At 39.5% G+C, this 21,335-nt stretch overlaps 1 protein-coding gene across 1 annotated transcript in view; it reads right to left on the bottom strand.

Moving 5' to 3' along the window:
* LOC106096315 (uncharacterized) overlaps positions 1-19,772 on the bottom strand; it is a 63,856-nt gene extending 44,084 nt beyond the window's left edge. Inside the window, exon 1 of the mRNA XM_013264001.2 lies at positions 19,199-19,772. Within this exon, the coding sequence (XP_013119455.2) occupies positions 19,199-19,262 (64 nt within the window). The 5' untranslated portion in view covers positions 19,263-19,772. The remainder of the gene's footprint in view (positions 1-19,198) is intronic.
* Between the last annotated feature and the right edge of the window lie 1,563 nt (positions 19,773-21,335).

Here is a 21,335-nt window from a genome sequence, read left to right as displayed (position 1 = left end):
TAGAAACCGAGATTTTGCCGAAAATTTTATTCAGATGTATAACCGCACAGTAAATATTTTGAATATTTTATTCCATCAATTGTGTTGACTTTAGTTCAAAATATCTTTGACGATTGTTCATCATAGGCACTGAATAAAGAATAATTAAGTTTGATTTATTTAACGTTGAAACATAACGAAGTTCATTTGATGTAATTATATTTTTGATCCACATTAACTAAAAACGCAAAACAATTTCTTTTGCGCTATATGAAGTTCAACTTTATTCGAAAGTAGTTAATTTTAACTCAACCATACCATCAATTTCTTTTTTTGAGTGTAGTATATAGTTGTTTGTTAAATGTCAGGATATCACATTCTTTAATGTACTTGCTGCATTTTTCAAATGTTCATAATTGTAGAACTATTCGTGGGTGTTGTATTGTAAAATGGTATTTTAAAATAAATTTTTGAAAATCATTTACGGCTTGAGTTTTCGAAAAAACTCTCGTATTCTGGCCAGTAATCGCAAGTGATGAACGAAATGTGTGCACATATGGTTACTTTCTGGCTATTTTCATCACATTTCTTTTGAGAATTCTCTGCAAGCAATAACATTTTTGTATGAATGGTGTATGTTTATATACATTAATAAAATGAATAAAAATAAATAAAAAATTTGGACCTTGGGAAATTTGCAAAATGTGGAAAATTTTTAATTTAGTTGGCAAAACAGTCATTTATTGATATGACCAATGTATATGCGAGATTTTTCAGAAATTTTTTATGGAGTCATGAATTGAACCTTTTTACTTTTAGGAAGGATAAGCAAGGAAACCCATCAGGCTCAGAAATGGATTTCATTTTTCTTCTTTTCCGTCTAGGAGACATAGTGTATGAATTAGAGACAATCCATAGTTTGCCAAATGAAAATTCTTGCCTTCCTTTTCCATTGCAGGAAAATCTCCGATCATTGAGCTCGTCTCGAAAGAGAAACAAACGAAAATTCTTCATCCTAATAGGCAAAAAAAATTGAAAAAAATATAAAATTCACTATTGTTTATCATCAAATTCCGCAATTTCAACAATTCCATTGTATTGAATGAATGAAATGTCTTTTAATGCTTTTAATATTAGGCTATGATTCGTTCATCATGTGTTCTTATAGATTCTTACAACATGCGTACAAATATTTCTTTGATTTCTATTTAAATAATCCAATGCATTTTATTATTATCGGCATTTGCGACTTTGATTTCTATTCGGCACTTTTTAATCACTGGCTTATCATTTATTGTGGGCTACCATGCATGATCAACACCCATTGAAATGTTGACACTTACATTGGATCGAACTAAGCATCCACAAGTAGTAGTATCTGCTAGATACTACAAAACCAATTCAGTCCGCGATATGCACATGATACGTTGTGATATGCACCATGGAGTAATGTGTCTAACGTAATATGATATGGCCAATTTTATTGGCAAGTAATAAAATGTCATATGAGCAATAAAATCAGTTTTGCAACAAATCACCATTACATACATTATTTTGCAATAAAAAATATGTTTTTTTTTTTTCTTTAGATTATTATAGCAATTCAGTGACAATATCAAATTAAATAAGGCAGCAGTACATGGAAAAAATTAAAAAAAAGTCGTTAAAATCTAATAAATTTTTTTTGAGGATAATACTTTTTGACTTTAGTTTCAACTGGGTATTGGTGGATTTTTATACCCACCAACGAAGGATTGGGGTATATTCATTTTGTCATTGCGTTTGCAATACATCGAAATATCCATTTCCGAGCCTCTAAAGCATATATATTCTTGATCAGCATAAAAATCTAAGACATCAAGCCATGTTCGTCCGTCTGTCTGTTGAAATCACGCTACAGTCTTTAACAAGTAAGAGCGTGCTAAGTTCGGCCGGGCCGAATCTTATATACCCTCCACCATGGATCGCATTTGTCGAGTTCTTTTTTTTTTTGGAATATTATATAAGAAATGTTATGCTATTGGAGCTATATCAAGTTATAGTCCGATTCGGACCATAAATGAATGCTGAACATTGTAGAAGTCATTGTGTAATATTTCAGTGCATTCGGATAAGAATTGCTCCTTGTAGGGACACAAGAAGCAAAATCGGGAGATCGGTTTATGTGGGAGCTGCATCAAGCTATTGATCGATTCAGACCATATAAGACACGTATATAGAAGGTCATGAGAGAAGACGTTGCACAAAATTTCTTCTAAATCGGATGAGAATTGCATCCTCTAGAGGCTCAAGAAGTCAAGATCCCAGATCGGTTTATATGGCAGCTATATCAGGTTATGTACCGATTCGCGCCATCCTTAGCACGGTTCTTAAAAGTCATAACAAAACACCTCCTGCGAAATCTCAGCCAAATCGGATAAGAATTGCGCCCTCTAGAGGATCAAGAAGTCAAGATCCCAGATCGGTTTATATGGCAGCTATATCAGGTTCTATACCGATTCGCGCCATAGTTAGCACAGTTGTTGGAAGTCATAAAAAAACACCACATGCGAAATTTCAGCCAAATTGAATGAGAATTGCGCTCTCTATTGGCTCAAGAAGTCAAGATCCAACATCGGTTTATATGATAGCTATACCAGATTATGAACCTATTTGAATCATACTTAGAACAATTAATGGAAGTGATATCAAAACACTACGTGCAAAATTTTAGTCAAATCGGATGAGAATTGCTCCCTTTAGAGGCTCAAGAATTCAAGACCCAAGATTGGTTTATATGACAGCTATATCAAAGCATGGACCGTTTTGAACCAAACTTAGCGCAGTTATTGGAAGTAATACCAAAACATCACGTGCAAAATTTCAGTCAAATCGGATCAGAATTGGGCCCTCTAGAGGCTCAAGAAGTCAAGACCCAAGATCGGTTTATATGACAGCTATATCAAAGCATGGACCGATTTGAACCAAACTTAGCGCAGTTATTGGAAGTGATAACAAAACATCAGGTGCAAAACCACGTGCAGACCAGAATTGCGCCATCTAGAGGCCCAAGAAGTCAGGACCCAAGATCGCTTTATATGGCAGCTATATCAAAAAAAGGACCGATTTGGCCCAATTACAATCCCAAACGACCTACCCTAACAAAAACCATCTGTGCAAAATTTCAAGCGGCTAGCTTTACCGCTTCGCTTACTTTGTGCTTTCGACAGACAGACGGACGGACAGACGGACGGACAGACGGACGGACATTGCTAGATCGACTTAAAATGACATGACGATCAAGAATATATATACTTTATGGGGTCTCAGACGTATATTTCGAGGTCTTACAAACAGAATGACGAAATAAGTATACCCCCATCCTATGGTGGAGGGTATAAAAATACTGATATTGACCCAAAACTTTGCACAAATTCTTTTTTTGTCCATAAGCAGGTTAAGTTCGATGATGGACTATATCTAACCATTTTTTGATATAGCCCCCATATAGACCGATCAGCCGATTTAGGGTCCTAGGCCCATAAAAGCCACATTTACTATCCGATTTTCCTGATATTTGTGACTGTGAGTTGTGTTAGGCCCTTCGACATGTGTCATAAATTTGGCATAGATCGGTTCAGATTTGGAAATAGCTGTCATATAGACCGACCTTTTGATTTAAGGTCTTGCGCCCATAAAAGGCACATTTATTGTCCGATTTTGCTGAAATCTTGGACAGTGAGTTGTGTTAGGCATCCTTCTACAATTGGGCTCAAATCGGTTCAGATTTGGATATACCTGCCATATAGACCGATCTCTTGATTTAAGGTTTTGGGCCCATAATATGGGCATATTTTTTCCGAAGTCGCCGAAATTTAGGACAGTGAGTTGTGTTTAGCCCTTCGATAACTTTCTTCAACTTGGTTCAGATCGGTTCAGATTTGGATATAGCTGCCATATACACCGATCTCTCGATTTAAGGTTTTGTGGCCAAAAAAAGGCGCATTTATTGTCCGATTTTGCCAAAATTTTGGACAATGAGTTCTGTTAGGCCATTCTTCATCCTTTTTCAATTGGGCTCAGATCGGTTCAGATTTTGATATAGCTGCCATAAAGACCGATATCTCAATTTAAGGTTTTGGGCCCATAAAAAGCGCATATTTTGTCCGATGTCGCCGAAATTTAGGACAGTGAATTGTGTTAGGACCTTCGATATTTTTTTCGATTTGGTTCAGATCGGTCCAGATTTGGATATATCTGTCATATAGACCGATCTCTCGATTTAAGGTTTTGGACCCATAAAAGGGGCATTTATTGTCCGATTTTTCCAAAAGTTTGGGCAGAGAGTGGTGTTCAGCCTTTCGACATCCTTCATCAATTTGGCTCAGATCGTCCAGATTTAGATATAGCTGCCATATCGACCGATCTCTCGATTTATAGTTTTGTGGCCATAAAAGGCGCATTTTTTGTCCGATGTAGCCGAAATTTTGGACAGTGAGTTGTGTCAGGCCCTTTGACTTCTTTTTTCAATTTGGCCTAGATCGGCTTAGATTTTGATATAGCTGCCATATAGACCGATCACTCGATTTAAAGTCTAAAAGGATCATTTATTATTCAATTTCACTGAAATTTGACACAGTGACTTATGCTAGAAGCCGATATCCCTGTCGTATGTGGTTCAGATCGGTCTATATTTGGATATAGCTAGCAAAAAGACCAATATTTTGTTCTACAAAATTTTACAATGACTTGTACTTATTAGACCACTAAATGCAAATACTAATTTTGCCCATAAACATTCTACTAAGGAATAGGGGCAAACTTCTCACATATCAATGAGAACAGTCTGATTCAAGTTTATGCTCAATGATAAGGGGCCTGCTTATTATAGCCGATTCCGAACGGCGTGCGACACCTCTTTGGAGTGAAGTTTTACATGGGATAGTACCTCACAAATGTTGCCAGCATTGGGAGGAAAAAACCACCGCTGAAAATTTTTTATGTTGGTCTCGCCGGGATTCGAACCCGTTCAGCGTCATAGGCGGACATGCTTACCTCTGCGCTACGGTGGCCTCCAGACCACTCAATGTCTGTGCTGAATTTGGTCCAAATCGGATCACATTTCGATATAGCTGCTATGGGGGTATATGTTATCCTTTTTTCACCGGATGATGAAGAGAGGTAGGTTACATATATACTCGAGGTGTTGGGTATCCAAAGTTTAGCCCGGCCGAACTTAACGCCTTTTTACTTGTTTACTTTGATTTTTTTTTGTGACTTCCAACTGACTTTATTAAGGATGGTTTTCTAGATAAATCGATTTCCTAATTTTTATACCCTACTCCACTACTGTGGTACAGGGTATTATAACTTAGAGCATTTGTTTGTAACACCCAGAAGGAAGAGAGATAGACCCATTGATAAGTATATCGATCGACTCTGAATCACTTTCTGATTCGATTTAGCTATGTCCGTCTGTCAGTTCGTCTGTCTGTCCGGCTGTCTGTCCGTCTGCTCATGTTAATTTGTGTACAAAGTACAAGTCGCAGTTTTCATCCGATTGTCTTAAAATTTGGTACAGGCATATTTTTCGGCCTAGAAACGAAGCATATTAAAATTGGAAAAAATCGGGTCAGATTTGGATATAGCTCCCATATATATGTTCGTCCGATTTTCAGTAATAATGCAAAAATATGGTCATTTGTTAACCCATTCTCCCGAAATTTGTCAGAAAGGATTTTCTTATGACTTTCGACATTAGTGCTGAATTTCATTGTAATCGGTTCGGATTTAGATAAAGCTCTCATATATATATATCGCCCGATTTTCACTCCTAGAGCCACTGCAAGCGCATTTATTGTCCAATCTTGCCAAAACTTTGTACAATGATTTCCTCGATGACTTCCACAATGTCAATAAAGATTGCTCGAAATCGGTTCAGATTTAGATATAGCTCCCATATATATGTTCGTCCGATTTGCAGTAATATTGCAATAAAGGGGTCTTTTGTAAACCGATACTCTCGAATTTTGGCAAGAAGGATTTTCTCTTGACTCTCGACATTACTGATGAATTTAATGGAAATCGGTTCAGATTTAAATAGAGCTCTCATATATATATATTGCCCGATTTTAACTACTAGAGTCACAGCAAGCGCATCTATTGACCCATCTTACCAAAATTTTGCAAAACGCTTTTCTCGACGACTGCCACAGTATCTGAGAAGTTTGCTCGAAATCGGTTTAGAATTAGATATAGCTCCCATATATATGTTCGTCCGATTTGCAGTAATATTGCAATAAAATGGTCTTTTGTGAACCGATTCTCTCGAAATTTCGGTGGAAGGATTTTTTAATGACTCTAAATACTACTGGTGAATTTCATGAAATCGGTTCAGATTTAAATATAGCTCTCATATATATATATATATATATATATATATCGCCCGATTTTAACTACTAGAGTCAAATCAAGCGCTTTTATTGGGCCTTTTTGCCAAAATTTTGCAAAACGCTTTCCTCGACTTCTGCCACGATATCTGAGAAGTTTGCTCAAAATCGGTTCAGTTTTGGGTATAGCTCCTTTATGTATGTTCGTCCGATTTTGAGAAATATTGCAAGAAAGTGCTCATTTTTTAACCGATTTTTTCGAAATTTTGCAGGAAAGATTTTTTTACGACTCTCGATATTACCGGCGAGTTTCATAGAAATCGGTTCAGATTTTCACCCCAAGAGCCACTGCAAGCGCATTGTTTGACCAACCTTGCCAAAATTTTGCACAACGCTTTCTTCGACGACTACCACATTATCTAAGAAGTCGTTGTTGCTCGAAATCGGTTCAAAATTAAATATAGCTCTCATATATTTGTACGTCAGATTTTGGGTAATTTGCCATAATGTTGTCATTTGTCAACCTTAGTTTTTACAGTTTGAACAAATTTGCTCGCCGAGGTTTATCAAAATTGGTTCAGAATTGGATATAGCTCCCACATTGTTCTTATAAGGTAGGTGCAGGGTATAATAAAGTCGGCACCGCCCGACTTTTGCCCTTCCTTTCTCGATACTTCTCATTTTCGTTTGAAATTTTGGTGATAGGAAATTACAGATTGCATCGATACTATCGATATTTTATCAATGGAAATTTCCATTATATCGAATGTTACGACTATCGATAGCTTGTCAGCTCTAGTTGGCAGGGCTTTCATACTCAGAATCCTTCTACTCAAAATATGATTTTACCTCCAACTACCTAAAGAACTGGTTCCTAAAATTTTATCTAAAAACAAAATTAATGTTGTTTTCCTTCCAAGCTGATAGATAACTGACGCAATATTGCTAAGTGTTTGATTTTCAGCAACTTAATTTTCCTTAGCTCCTTGTTTTGCAATTTTTCCAATGTTTGTTTGGTTTTCTGTTTTTTTTTTTTTTTCTTTCAATATCAATTGGATAATTTGCTTAAACATTTCATTTTCGTCTTATTTTTTTCGCAAGTTTCTGTTGTTGTTTCTATGGATAAGGCAGATTTATTTGTTTAGATTTCATGGCGAAAATTAAAAGCTCCAATTTGCGAAACAAAAATAACACGCTAGCTAGCCAAAAACGCATGTTTGTATTTCTGTCAAAGATTTATTACGATGTCTGAACAGTTGTATGGTCGAGTGTTTGTCTGCATGTTTGTTGGTTGGTTTGTTTGTTTGTCTGTCTGTACTCGTAGTTCGTGGTTTGGTTTGCCATAACGATTTTTATCATGACCGACAGTCGGTGTAAATGTCATCCAGAGCTAAGATACGCTGGAAACTCTGAACCTTGCTCGACCAACTACAGCAGGGTGGGTAAATGGCCTAATCCAACGCATTGGCCGATTGTCGCCATCGTTGGCTACAATCTCTAAAGTTTGACTCAATGTCATGTGCGCAGGCCTGCCTACTTAACTGGGTGAGTACACTGAGAAAATAAAGTAAATTAAACTAATAAAAGCCTATTAAGATCTTATAAAATGAATTTTTCTATAGGTGACAAAGAAGTAAAAGCGGGAGATTGATCTATGTGCGAGTTATACCAGGTTAACGAAACAGTTCGTACCAAACCTAATATAGATTACGAAAATCGTATCGGGAATATTAAAATTAACAAGTAAGAGCGTGCTAAGTTCGACCGAGCCGAATCTTATATACCCTCCACCATGGATCGCATTTGTCGAGTTCTATGTGCGGAATCTCTTTTTAGGCAAACAAAGAATAACGAATAAGAACTGTTATGCTATTGGAGCTATATCAAGTTATAGTCCGATTCGGACCATAAATGAATGCTGAACATTGTAGTAGTCATTGCGTAATATTTCAGTTCATTCGGATAAGAACTGCGCCTTGTAGGGGCTCAAGAAGCAACATCGGGAGATAGGTTTATATGGGAGCTGTATCAAGCTATTGAGCGATTCAGACCATATTAGACACGTATGTTGAAGGTCACGAGAGAAACCGTTGTACAAATTTCAGTCAAATCGGATAGGAATTGCGCCCTCTAGAGGCTCAAGATGTCAAGATCCCAGATCGGTTTATATGACAGCTATACCAGATTATGAACCGATTTGATTCATACTTAGCACAGTTTTTGAAAGTGACACCAAAACACTACGTGCAAAATTTCAGTTAAATCGAACGAGAATTGCGTCCTCTAGAGGCCCAAGAAGTTAAGACCCAAGATCGGTTTATATGGCAGCTATACCAGATTATGAACCGATTTGATTCATTCTTAGCACAGTTGTTTAAAGTGACACCGAAACACTACGTGCAAAATCTCAGTAAAATCGAGCGAGAATTGCGCCCTCTAGAGGCTCAAGAAGTCAAGACCCCAGATCGGTTTATATGGCAGCTATATCAAAACATAGACCGATTTAAGCCATATTTAGCGCAATTGTTAAAAGTGATTCTTAATCGGACGAGAATTGCGCCCTCTAGGGGCACAAGAAGTCAAGACCCAAGATCGGTTTATATGGCAGCTATATCAAAACATGGACCGATTTGGTCCGTTTACAATTCCAACCGAACTACATTTATAAAAAGTATTTGTGCAAAATTTCAAGCGTATAGCATTGCTCTTTCGAAAGTTAGCGTGCTTTCGACAGACAGACTGACGGACGGACATGGCTAGATCGTATTAAAATGACATGACGATCAAGAATATATATACTATATGGGGTCTCAGATGCATATTTCGAGGTGTTACAAACATAATGACGATATTAGTATACCCCCCATCCTATGGTGGAGGGTATAAAAAAGTAGAAAGGCGTCGAGTTCCAAGACCTTAAATCGAGAGATCAGTCTACAATATATGGCAGTTCCCCCTTACGCTAATATTCACAAACGCCAGATCTCGCTGATGGGTAGTGCGATTTAAGCGAAATTTTGTATGCTCTCTTATAGTAACCTAAAAATAAAAATTTGGTATCCATATTTCGGATGGGGTACCTAGGGGGGCCGCCCCAAAACCTACTAAATACAGATTTAGACCAATCACTACAATATGGGGCTCAAATAAAAGGTATTTGGTATAAGAATACTTATCTGATATCCAATTGTCAGACCAATTGGATTGGGGACCACCCCAACCCCCAAAACACCCCTAAATAAGATATATTTACCGACCATGGCAATATGCTATTGAAATGAAAGTTATATGCTAGTAGAATACGAATCTGATATCCAAATGTGGGACCAAGTTTCTGAGGTTCCATTCCTTCCTCAAAACACCCCCCAAACAGGATTTATTTACTGACCATGATATTCAAATGTGGCACCAATTATTTGGGGGCCGCCGCTCCACCAAATCACTTCCCAAATAGGACACATTTACGACCATAGCGATATGGGTCTCAAATGAAAGGTCTTTTGGTATAAAGCACAAATCTGATATCAATGTTCAGGAAAAGGTGTCTATGGGGCCACCCCACCCCCATAACACAACCTAAATGGGACGTATTTGCTATCAATTGCAATATAGGGCTCAAATAAGAGGTATTTTCGAGTAGAATACCGAATCTGAGCCTAGTCACTGAATGCCGCCCCATCCCTCAAAACACCCCCAAACTGAACATGTCTGCCGACTATGGAAATATTGGGCTCAAATAAAAGTTATTTTTTGGTAGTAGGCCACGAATCTGAAGTCAACATTCGGAACCGACTGTCTAGGGGACGTCCCAACCCCATAACAACCCTCAAATAGGACGTAATTGCGGATTCTTTAAAAGAAGTAAATGCATTTTTAATAAAACTTAGAATGAACTTCAATCAAATATATAATTGCCATTTTGTTCGATAACCTTTTGCCATCTTCATGGCAAATTTAGTATTCCACGCTCATAGAACTTCTGGCCTTTATCTGCAAAAAACTGAACCAAGTGCGATTTTATAGCCTCATCATTGCCGAAAGTTTTACCATTTAAGGAGTTCTGCAAAGATCGAAATAAATGGTAGTCTGATGGTGCAAGGTCAGGGCTATATGGTGGATGCATCAAAAGTTCCCAGCCAAGCTCACTCAGTTTTTAGCGAGTGACCAAAGATGTGTGCGGTCTAGCGTTGTCCTGGTGGAATATGACACCTTTACGATTGACAAATTCTGGTCGCTTCTCCTTGTTGGCTGTATTCAATTTGTCCAATTGTTGACAGTAAACATCCGAATTAATCATCCTTGGAAGCAGCTCAAAATATACCACACCCTTCCAATCCCACCAAACAGACAGCATAACCTTCTTTTGGTGGATATCAGCCTTTGAAGTGGTTTAAGCTGGTTCACCATGCTTGGACCATGATCGTTTTCGGCTAACGTTGTTGTAAACAATCCATTTTTCATCTCCAGTTATGATTCGTTTTAAAAACGGATCGAATTCATTGCGTTTAAGGTGCATATAGGTGCTAAGGTGCACAAGCGTTGATCCGGTTTGTTAAATGAATCTCTTTCAATACATGTGGTACCCATATTAAAATTGACGCCAAACAAACAAATGTAAACAAAATTTCGCGCACTATTTTTCTAAAGCAAGCTAAAAGTAACAACTGATAACTGACAGAAGAAAGAATGCAATTACAGAGTCACAAGTCGTTGAAAAAATTCGTCAACGCCGACTATATTACTACTATATTACCCACAATTACTTTTTGGGCAACCCAATAATATAGGCCTCTTAAACACCGATTCCCCGATACGACTGTTTGTGACCATACCAGTCGCAATCTATCCCCCAGTTTGTTGTTGTAAAAGAATTCAATTGCGAATTGAGTTAATAAAGGCAAATTTTTAGCGGAAGCCATGGTGGTGGGTACCCAATATTCGGCCCGGCCGATTTTTCGCAGTGTATGCCGAACTTACTTTTCTCTCTCTCTCTCAGTGTTACACTTAATTCTTTTTCAGCTACTGTGGTCGTTTTGACATTTCGTTGTGCCACTAAAATGGCCCAGAATTGATGTTTGTTTTTGAATCACGTCACTGGTCTCCTCATTGGCCAGCATTTGGGTGTTAATCTGACTTGCTAACTTGGCTAACTGTCTGGCATGGCATGGCATGCCATGAACGAACGATGATTGTCCATCAGTCGTTGTTTTTTTTTTAATTGTTGTTTTGTTTACATGTCTGATTTGAATAATAATCGCTTCTCCGATTTTGTACTTATTTTGTTAAATCTTTTTATTTTTTTTTTATATTTGTCGCTATCAAGCAAAGCAATTAGCGTTGGTACGTAGTACCTATTTGAGTTGGAGCGCTCTGTTTTTGGAGGGTTAGTAATTATGGGTTAGTTGGTTAGAGCTGGTAGTAAGACCAATTTTGGCCTGGAATTTCTAGCAAGTAATCAAAATCGAATTACAATTTGTCCAAGCAAATAGATTGCAACAAAGCGTTAATTAATTTTCTTAGATTTTTCAAGCTAAGAAAACGAAATTCAAACACTAATCGCACACTAAGTTTGGCTTCATGAAAGAGAGCAATGTACTATGGTATTTTTCCCTCAGCAAGAAGCAGAAAGTTTAACACTTTAAGTTTAATTTTTCAAACTACATGAAATTTAAGTAACATTGCATGCAACACCACCATTCCAAATTCAACGAAACATAATTCCTACAATTACAGACAGACTCTGCGGCAGACATGGCCAAAGGATAATGTCAAGCTCTTATAGTCTTATGCGGAAACTGGCTCATAACTTGCAATGCCTTCATTATAACATTTTCATTTGTGTCCTTATAGGCAGAATTTAAATATTTTGGCATGATAGTTTATATGAAAGCAATAAAAAACTCTCTAAATCAAATAAGTAAGCCCCGCATTGGAATGTGACTCCGCTGCCCCTTCTTCAACTCTCTAATATCTTTTTAGGGTGGGGACACATCGCCCTGAATGCTGATATCGAATTCGTGCCATTGTAGCTTATGAAGCTGAACGCTTTTGAATCCTGGCGGGAACATTGAACAAAGCGAAGTTTATCCCCTTTTGGCGACATTAGCGAGGTACAACGCCATGCATGGTCATTTAAAAAATTTTCCCAAAAGAGGTGTCACGGGACGCCGTTCGGACTCGGCTATAAAAAAGGTCCCTTATGATTGAGTTTAAACTTGAATGGGAAAGCACTCATTGATGAGTGAAAATTTGCCCCTTCTCAAATCCTGGTGGTAATGTTCTTCCTTAGAGTAATGTTTTCATTAGGGCAGGGATGGTACCTCAGACATTTCGGCTCAAATATGGATATCAAATTCGTGCTGCACTTCCTAAATCGCTTTAATTTGAGCGCCATATTGCATGGCCGGTAAATATGAACCGTTTGGAGGGTGTTTTGGGGCTGGGGCGGCCATCGGCATTTTGTACTGAAAACAGATATCAAAGTCGTTCTTTATTCCCAATGGAAATGAAGTTCAGTTTAGGGCGTATCCCAAAACACTTAGCCCCAAAATTGGATATCAAAATCGTTTTCTACTCTCAAATATCTATCATTTGAGTCCCATATTGTCATAATGGGTCAAATAACCCTTTTGACGTATCTTTAGGAGGAAAGCGTCATATTCGTAATCTACTCCCTAATACCTTTCATTTGAGTCCCATATAGCCATGGTCGGCTAATATGCCCATTTGGAGGTATTTGGGGAGTGGGCGATCTCCCATTACTTGGACGTAATGTTTTATGCCATATTTGTAATCTACTGCCCAAAACTTTTCATTTGAGTCCCATATTGGCATGAACTTCGAAAATATCGGTTTAGAGGAGATTTGGGGTTTGGTGGGGTGGCCCGCTGGCTACTTGAACCCAAATTTTGCTACCATATTCGTGTTCTACTCTCCAATACCTTTCATTTGATATCCTTATTGTGCCCATCCGATCAATTTAGGATATGGGTGGCGTTTTTGCGGTAAAGGGAAAGGTCCGCCTCCACTCGATATCGAAATATTACATAGCCTATGATTCCTTCCAGACAAACGTACGCAATTTATGAAAATTTTAAGAAAATCGGTTCAGCCAAGTATGATATAGTCATAATGGGTCTAATGGCGTTTTGGAGGGGTGGCATGACCCCCTATACTTCTATCTGATTTTGTATGCCAGATTTGAAATCTACACCCGAATAACTTTCATTTGAGCCCCATATTGAGATGAACGTCCAATATGTCTGTTGGGGGCAGTTTTTGGGTTGGCGCAGCCCAATGGGTACTTACACTCAAATTTTAATGCCATATTCGTATTCTAGTCTCCAATACCTTTCATTTCATACCTATATTGTGGCGATCGGTCCACTTTTGATTGTGGGTTGTGTTTTTGGCATTAGGGGGAGGGTCCGTCCCCCTTCCGATAACGAAAAATTATATAACCTATGTTTCCTTCCAGACCAACTTACACAAAATGCGAAAATTTCGAGAAAATCGGTTATGCCGTTTTTCAGTCTATACGGAACAAACAAACCGAGACCCATATATTCGTGATTGGTTAATGTGCCTATTTTGGGCGTTTTTGTGAAGGTGGGAGGACCCCCAATACATCGACATGAATTTGTATGCCAAATTCGTTATTTACTCCCGCATACTTTTCATTTGATACCCATCTTGTTCTTATCGGTCCACTTTTGATTTTGGGTGGTGTTTTGGGGTAACGGTGGAGGGTCCGCCCCCTTCCGCTATCAATAAATTTTAAAGCCTATTCCTACTTTCTTAACATATTCGTAATCTTCTCCCGATTACCTTTCATTTGAGTCCCATATTGTTATGATCGTCAAATAAACCCATTTTAAGGGGTTTTGGGGCTGGGGCGGCCCCCCAGGTACTTGGACCCTACTTTATTATTATTATGACATTCGTACTCTACTCTTGAATACCTTTCATTTGAATCCCTTATTGTCCTGATCGGTCTACTTTTTTTTGGGTATTACTTTTGGGGTAAGGGGGAGGTCCACCCCTCTCCTTATACCAAAAAATTATATATCCTATTTCCTTCCAGACCAACCTACATAATCTGTGAAAATTTCAAGGTAATCGGTTCAGCCGTTTTTGAGCCCATACGGAACAAATAAAGAAACATTGAACATTGTAGAAGTCATTGTGAAATATTTCGTTGCATTCGGATAAGAATGAGCCTTGTAGGGGCTCAAGAAGTAAAATCGGGAGATCGGTTTATATGGAAGCTGTATCAAGCTACAGATCGATTCAGACCATATTGAAGCCATTGAACAAAATTTCTGCCAAATCGGATTAGAATTTCGCCCTCTAGTGGCTCAAGAAGTCAATATCAGAGATTGGTTTATATGGCAGCTATATTAGTTTGTGTACCGATTTGCGCCATACTTAACACAGTCGCTGGAAGTCATAACAAAACACCTTATGCAAAATTTCAGCCAAATAGGATGAGAACTGCGCCCTCTAGCGGCTCATGTACTCAAGATCCAAGATTGGTTTATATAGCAGCTATACCAGGTTATAAACCGATTTGAACCATACTTAGCACGTTTGTTGCAAGTGATACCAAAACACCTCATGCCAAATTTCAGCCAAATCTGATGAGAACTGCGCCCTCTAGCGGCTCAAAAAGTTAAGATCCCAGATCGGTTTATATGGCAGCTATATCAGGTTATATACCGATTTGCGCCATATTTAGCACAGTTATTGGAAGTCATAGCAAAACACATCGTGCGAAATTTCAGCCAAATAGGATGAGAATTGCGCCCTCTATTGGTTCAAGAAGTCAAGATCCAAGATCGGTTTATATGACAGCTACACCTGATTATAAACCGATTGGCATCATACTTAACACCGTTCTTGGAAGTGATATCAAAACACTACGTGTAAAATTTCAGTCAAATCGGACGAAATTGCGCCCTCTTGAGGCTCAAGAAGTCAAGAACCAAGATCGGTTTGTATGACAGCTATATCAAAACATAGACCGATTTGGTCCATTTACAATCCCAACCGACCTACACTAATAAAATGTATTTACTCCTTCGAAAGTTAGCGTGCTTTCGACAGATAGACGGGCGGACAGACGGACGGACGGACGTGCCTAGATCGACTTAAAATGACATGACATGATCAGGACTATATATACTCTATAGGGTGTCAGACGCATATTTCGAGGTGTTACAAACAGAATGACGAAATAGGTATACCCCCATCCTTTGATGGAGGGTATACAAATACCTAAAAGTAGAGCTGACTTTGAAAATTTCTAGTCCCAGTTAGGAAAGGGCACAGGAAACTGAACTTCAAATCCAACATTTTAGAGAGGGCAAGAAAGGCATCTCTTGCCCTATAACCTGGAAGAGAGCCATTGGCAAAAGTTGGGGGTTTAGACTGCGCGTCATGCACTGGGTATATACTGCAGTTGTCAGACCTATAATGCTATATGGTGTTGCGGTTTGGTGGACGACGCTTCAAAACTGTTTAATAGTCAACAGGGTCCAAGGGATAACCTCGCACTGAAGGTGACGCCATCTGATTCATTCAATCTAAAGCTTAATCTAATGCCTCTGGACATTGTGGCTAGACAAATTGCTGCGACCTCTGCCCTGAGTTAAGGGGCCTTTCTCTTTGGTCATGTGGCGACTACAGACACTGTGCTATTCTTCATAAAATATCCGATGTTCCAGGCAGTGTGGATTACACCCTACCTGAGATAAAATAATATTGTAGCCGTTGAATGGAGCGGACGTGATTTTATTTCGCTCCTCAAAGAAAAAATATCCTTATCTCGGAATATGTACTACCTATTACGAAAAATTTTAAAGCCTTTTTGGAGTAGGCTAGAAATGGGTCCTAAAGACCCAACAGCTGCGATGGTGGCATCAGAGCGTAGCATGTTGTCCTCCTCTCCTATAGGTGTGAGTGTCTTGGCACCTGTAGTCGAGAGTAATGCTTCAAACGCACAACTAGTCGTCATACTAATTAATGAGAAAGAGACGGATAAACCAGAGGGATGCACAGTTCGTCCCCAGCATTTAAGTAAAGGTGGTGTTTCCGACTCGGATTCAGACATCGACGGTGTCAATGAAAGAATCATCGCAACCGAATCGAGAGATGAGGGCAGCGGGATGACGGCAGATGTGAGCGATGGTTTTTTTAAGGTCACAAGCAGACCGAGAAAGCAATCCGGGGCATGACGAAAGAGACAGACACAATCGGGCAAAAGTCCAGGATGCTAGAAGGGATAGAACTGACATTCCAAACACTTCTATGGAAACTATAAAAAGAATCAGATCACCCGGAGAGCATAACACTGCTAAAATGCTGAAGAAGAAAAAGAGCTTCCCCGCTTTCAAGTACTTTAGGAAAACCAAGTCAGCCACCCTTCAATGGAGACTCCAAACACTGTCCTGCGGATGTAGACAAAGTCGGAACAGGATCGAAGGAAGTGCGCACGGCCCCTGAGTGACTTCCAAACTGAGGCCACAGCCATAACGGAAGGGGAAGATGGTCACTGAGAATGGTAAGGAGCCGCCCTCTTACGCCAGAATGGCAAGGAGGCACAACAGAGATGTGCTGACTTATGCAGTCATCAATATCGGCTGTGTATCCGGTAGGATTCCACCAGATCATCGGTCTTAAGTGGAGGATCTGGTTAACGGTCGGATTTTCGAACATGTGTGGAACTCTGTAGATGGCCCACTCATACAAATGATAAGCTGCGAGTATAGAGGGGATATCTTTACGCCGCGTTTTGCATCAGCGGAATGTATTGAAACCGTCAAAAAAACTCATTGAAAGTATCCACATTCCCTGGGGCGCAAAGCTCGACCTTATGAGAAAGATGGAAATCCTACTGTTCACAAAGGCGACGGTCTTCATTAAGGATGTAGGCGGCGAAATCGCGACGGAACGCAACATGGAAGTCTTAAACAAGCAAAACCAAGATTTGGCAGTGGAGAAATGACAGGTTTTCCACAGGGAGAAGAAAAAGGAAGAAACTCTCCTTGTGGTTAGCATTGATCAAGTCTCCGTGACGGGAGCAAGGCTGTCCCTTTCAACATTGGGAAGACTAGGAGAGGCAGAAATCCTTCATCAGGCCGTCTGTGGCAGGTGATTCAATACCGCCCAACGAACATGGGGCTGACGACGAGACAATCACCGCCTCTATCAATATTGGAAATGGGAGATTCGCAATATTGGGAAAGAGGTCCGATGACTTTTTAACAGAGCACGACGTAAATAAGCGGAAGTATATTGGGATGTGTATTTCAAACGGCTCAAGGAAACCAATAAGATAACCAGAGCGGCAAAATATGCCTCCTGGAAGATTTTCTGCGCACAGGTCGATAGCGTTTATGACGCCTCCAAAATAAAAAAAGTTTCTCTCAAAAACCCATCTGAACCAATCTGAAACTTTTGTAGACGACATGGAAGTGAGAGCAGAGCCAACGGAGGACATGTTGAGGCTTTTGATGGAAACGCATTTTCCACGGGATACGAAGGGACTCACGCAGACACCGGAATTGTGGAATAATGATGTTGATCGAAGATTTATAATTAAGGAATTTGTGGTAAAGGTATCCTTCAAACCATTTAAGTCACCCGGATCTGATGGAATATATCCGGCGTTACTACAAAAGGAGGCAAACTATCTGGCGCCCCACTTGGCCAATATTATCACAGCGTGTCTGGGACTTGCATATACTCCGAAAGCAAGACAGGAGCCAAGGGTGGTATTTATACCCAGGCCCGGCAAGGCAAGTTATGCGACACCAAAGGCCTACAGACCTATAGGCCTTACGACCTTTCTACACAAAATCGATCGAGGTCGAGTGCGAGGCACTGCTGCTGCGGCACAGTCTGGGACTGACGGAACCCTAGTTCTGCCATCGGGAAGATCATGTTACACGGATGGATCAAAGCTAGGGGACAGGGTAGGCTGGGGGTCTACATTGAGAATCCAGGGACTGAGATCCGATTTAGACTGCCTGACCATAATGCGGTCCTGCAGGCGGAGATCCGGGCGATCACTGAATGCGTGAGGTTGTGTGGCACTTACGCGAGGACATCGAGTGTGAAGATATTTATGGAGAGTAAAATTGCCATTAGGTCCATAACAAGCAGGACGGTAAAGTCACGAACAGTCTTGCAGTCTTAGAAGGAGATTAACGCCTTGTCTGAGTATGGCACGATCCGCATCGTTTGGGTTCGGGCCATAGCGAAATAACTGAGAATGTGAGGCAGACACCTCCATAGGCAGCAGTTGAGGTGTCAGCTGCCGATAACAAGCTCCTAGTGGGGTGCGTTTATAGACCGAACAACCGTACGGATACGCGAGATTTTTTCTCTGTCCTTGAACCTCTCTCTCTTGCTTTCTCAGACATTGTGGTTTCTGGGGACTTCAACTCTAACGTTTTACAGGACAGGGGCTTGACGTGATATATACCCGAGGTATCCAGAGTTTGGCCCGGCCGAACTTAATGCCTTTTTACTTGTTTAATTTCTGCCATTTCTATAGCATCTAATTTTTATATTTTGTGTATGGCCAAGGCCCTATGGCATGTTTTGTAAACTTTTTTAATTTTTGTAAATTACAATAATTTGCCATAAATATATAAATAAAGCAAAAAATATACTTTTTTCTTCATCCATATTTAATAGAAATTTTGGGCAATTTTTTATCATTCTCATTCACATAATAATGAAATGCAAACGTTGTTGTTACTTGAATATGTGTAAACTAAATCCTTTTCAAGGGGCATAATACAAAGCCCTCTTTTCAAGTAATAATAGCAAGGGATGTTACTAACCTGTATTGAGGCATAAGACAGCGGCCAAAAGAAATCCAAAGATATATCCCAGAGATAATGACATGTTTCCAAACTGTTTTTGTTTATTTGTTTCAATAAATTTATTAATTAAAAATTTTTATATAAATTTTCCTTCACTTGTATTGGCTTTGTTCTTAAGCCTATCTTCTTTTTGTAACTCTTCTTTCTGAATTTTTACAAATATCTTTTTTCGTGTTTGCTCTTGCTGAAAATTAAAGCGCGCGCCAATTTAAATTAATCTATTTTATTTTTCTTTTTTTCTTTTTATTATCTTTTCTATTGCTTGTTAAAATTCTTCTTCATAAATATCTTTTTTTTTTGGAAATTTGTGCTATTATTGCCTCTTCACTTCCTCGTAAGCAGAACTTTTTCTTTCTTCTACGAAACCAACGCGTTGACAACTAAACGCAAACTAAAATAAAAATTGAAAATGAAAATCCCCCTGAATCCACTGAAGTGAGTTCGGCTATACACTGACACGCACACAGACGTACTAGTAACGTAGACCGAGACCAAGCAACCGAGCGACCGGTGAATAGCATGGAATCGAATTGAATGCAACGAAAATTAAGTTGGTACTCGTTTAAAGGCAAGCATACTCACACTATCGCATAAGTTGTAGTGCATACACTCACACTGAACAACAGGCAGCCCCACTCATTGGTGTGAATGAATCTCAGACTGAAGTTCGTAAAAACTATCGTCAACACTATTATTACAGTGGCACAGTGTTTCGCACATAGCCCGCAGTGTGGGACAGTGTGTTGTTTGTGACATATTGGGTTGCCCAAAAAGTAATTGCGGATTTTTTAAAAGAAAGTAAATGCATTTTTAATAAAGCTTAGAATGAACTTTAATCAAATATACTTTTTTTACACTTTTTTTCTAAAGCAAGCCAAAAGTAACAGCTGATAAGTGACAGAAGAAAGAATGCAATTACAGAGTCACAAGCTGTGAAAAAATTTGTCAACGCCGACTATATGAAAAATCCGCCATTACTTTTTGGGCAACCCAATATGTCACAAACAACACATAAAATTTCAATGAAAGCAGAAACTAAAAAGCCGAAGATGACCCTAGGTTAGGTTAGGTTTAAGTGACAGTCTACCATCAGACTTATTTAGACGTTTTCGTCCATTGTGATACCACAGGAACAGAAAAAGAAAGATGCCTTCTAGTTCTTACCGTTGAACCATCCAGATCGCTTTAAAAAGTCTAACAACCTGCGCATGTTCACATCCGCTAAATCGGAAGGGTTCTCAAAGAAATGAGAACCTAGAGTGGAACTCCTTCAAACTGCTAGTGAGGTGTGTCTGTGTGTGTGTCACAGAAGGTGTATTATAGTCTCTTCTTCCTTGATTTCCTTAAAGCTTTTGCAAAAGTTGTCAGCATGTTTTCCGATTAGACAGTGAGCTGTTATGACGGACACAATGACTGAGACGTCTGTTCTAGCCAGTGATAGCATAGCGGTGGACCTCTGCAAGTCTAGATTAGGCCACATAGTATTGGAATGCTCACAGCCTCCTCTTTGTGACCGTCTATCATTCGTTGTCCTTCGGGTTTGGCCCTGAAAACTTAGCTTATATGTCGCTAGAGGCATGCTCACAGATTCCAGTTACCCTGGAATGTGTAAGGTGGTTCCTAGACTCACAATCTTGTCCGCTTTACAATTCTATAGACTCCTCTTCTTCGATGTCCTCACAATTTGTGTAAAAATCGTTGCTGGCAACCTTCAGTCTGTCAGCATGTTTTCCGATTAGACAGTGAGCTGTCATGACGGACACAATGATTGAGACGTCTATTCTAGCCAGTGACAGCATGGCGGTAAACCTCTTCAAGTCTAGATGAGGCCACATAGTTTTGGAATGCTCATAGCCCCTTCTATAATGCGTTGTCCTTTGGGTCTGGTCCTGAAAACTTAGCTTACATGGCAGGCAAAGCGGTAAACCTCTTCAAGTCTAGTTGAGGCCACATAGTTTTGGAGTGCTCACAGCCCCCTCTTTCTGACCATCTATCATTCGTTGTCCTTCGGGCCTGGTCCTGAAAACTTAGCTTTTAGTCGCTAGAGGCATACCCACAGATTCCCACAGATTCACCTGGAATATGTAAGGAAGTT

This window comes from Stomoxys calcitrans, chromosome 3 (genome assembly GCF_963082655.1).
Source record: "Stomoxys calcitrans chromosome 3, idStoCalc2.1, whole genome shotgun sequence".
Classification (NCBI taxonomy): Eukaryota; Metazoa; Arthropoda; class Insecta; order Diptera; family Muscidae; genus Stomoxys; species Stomoxys calcitrans.
Note: the sequence above shows the minus strand (reverse complement) of the source record. Positions and strands in the feature narration are given on the sequence as shown.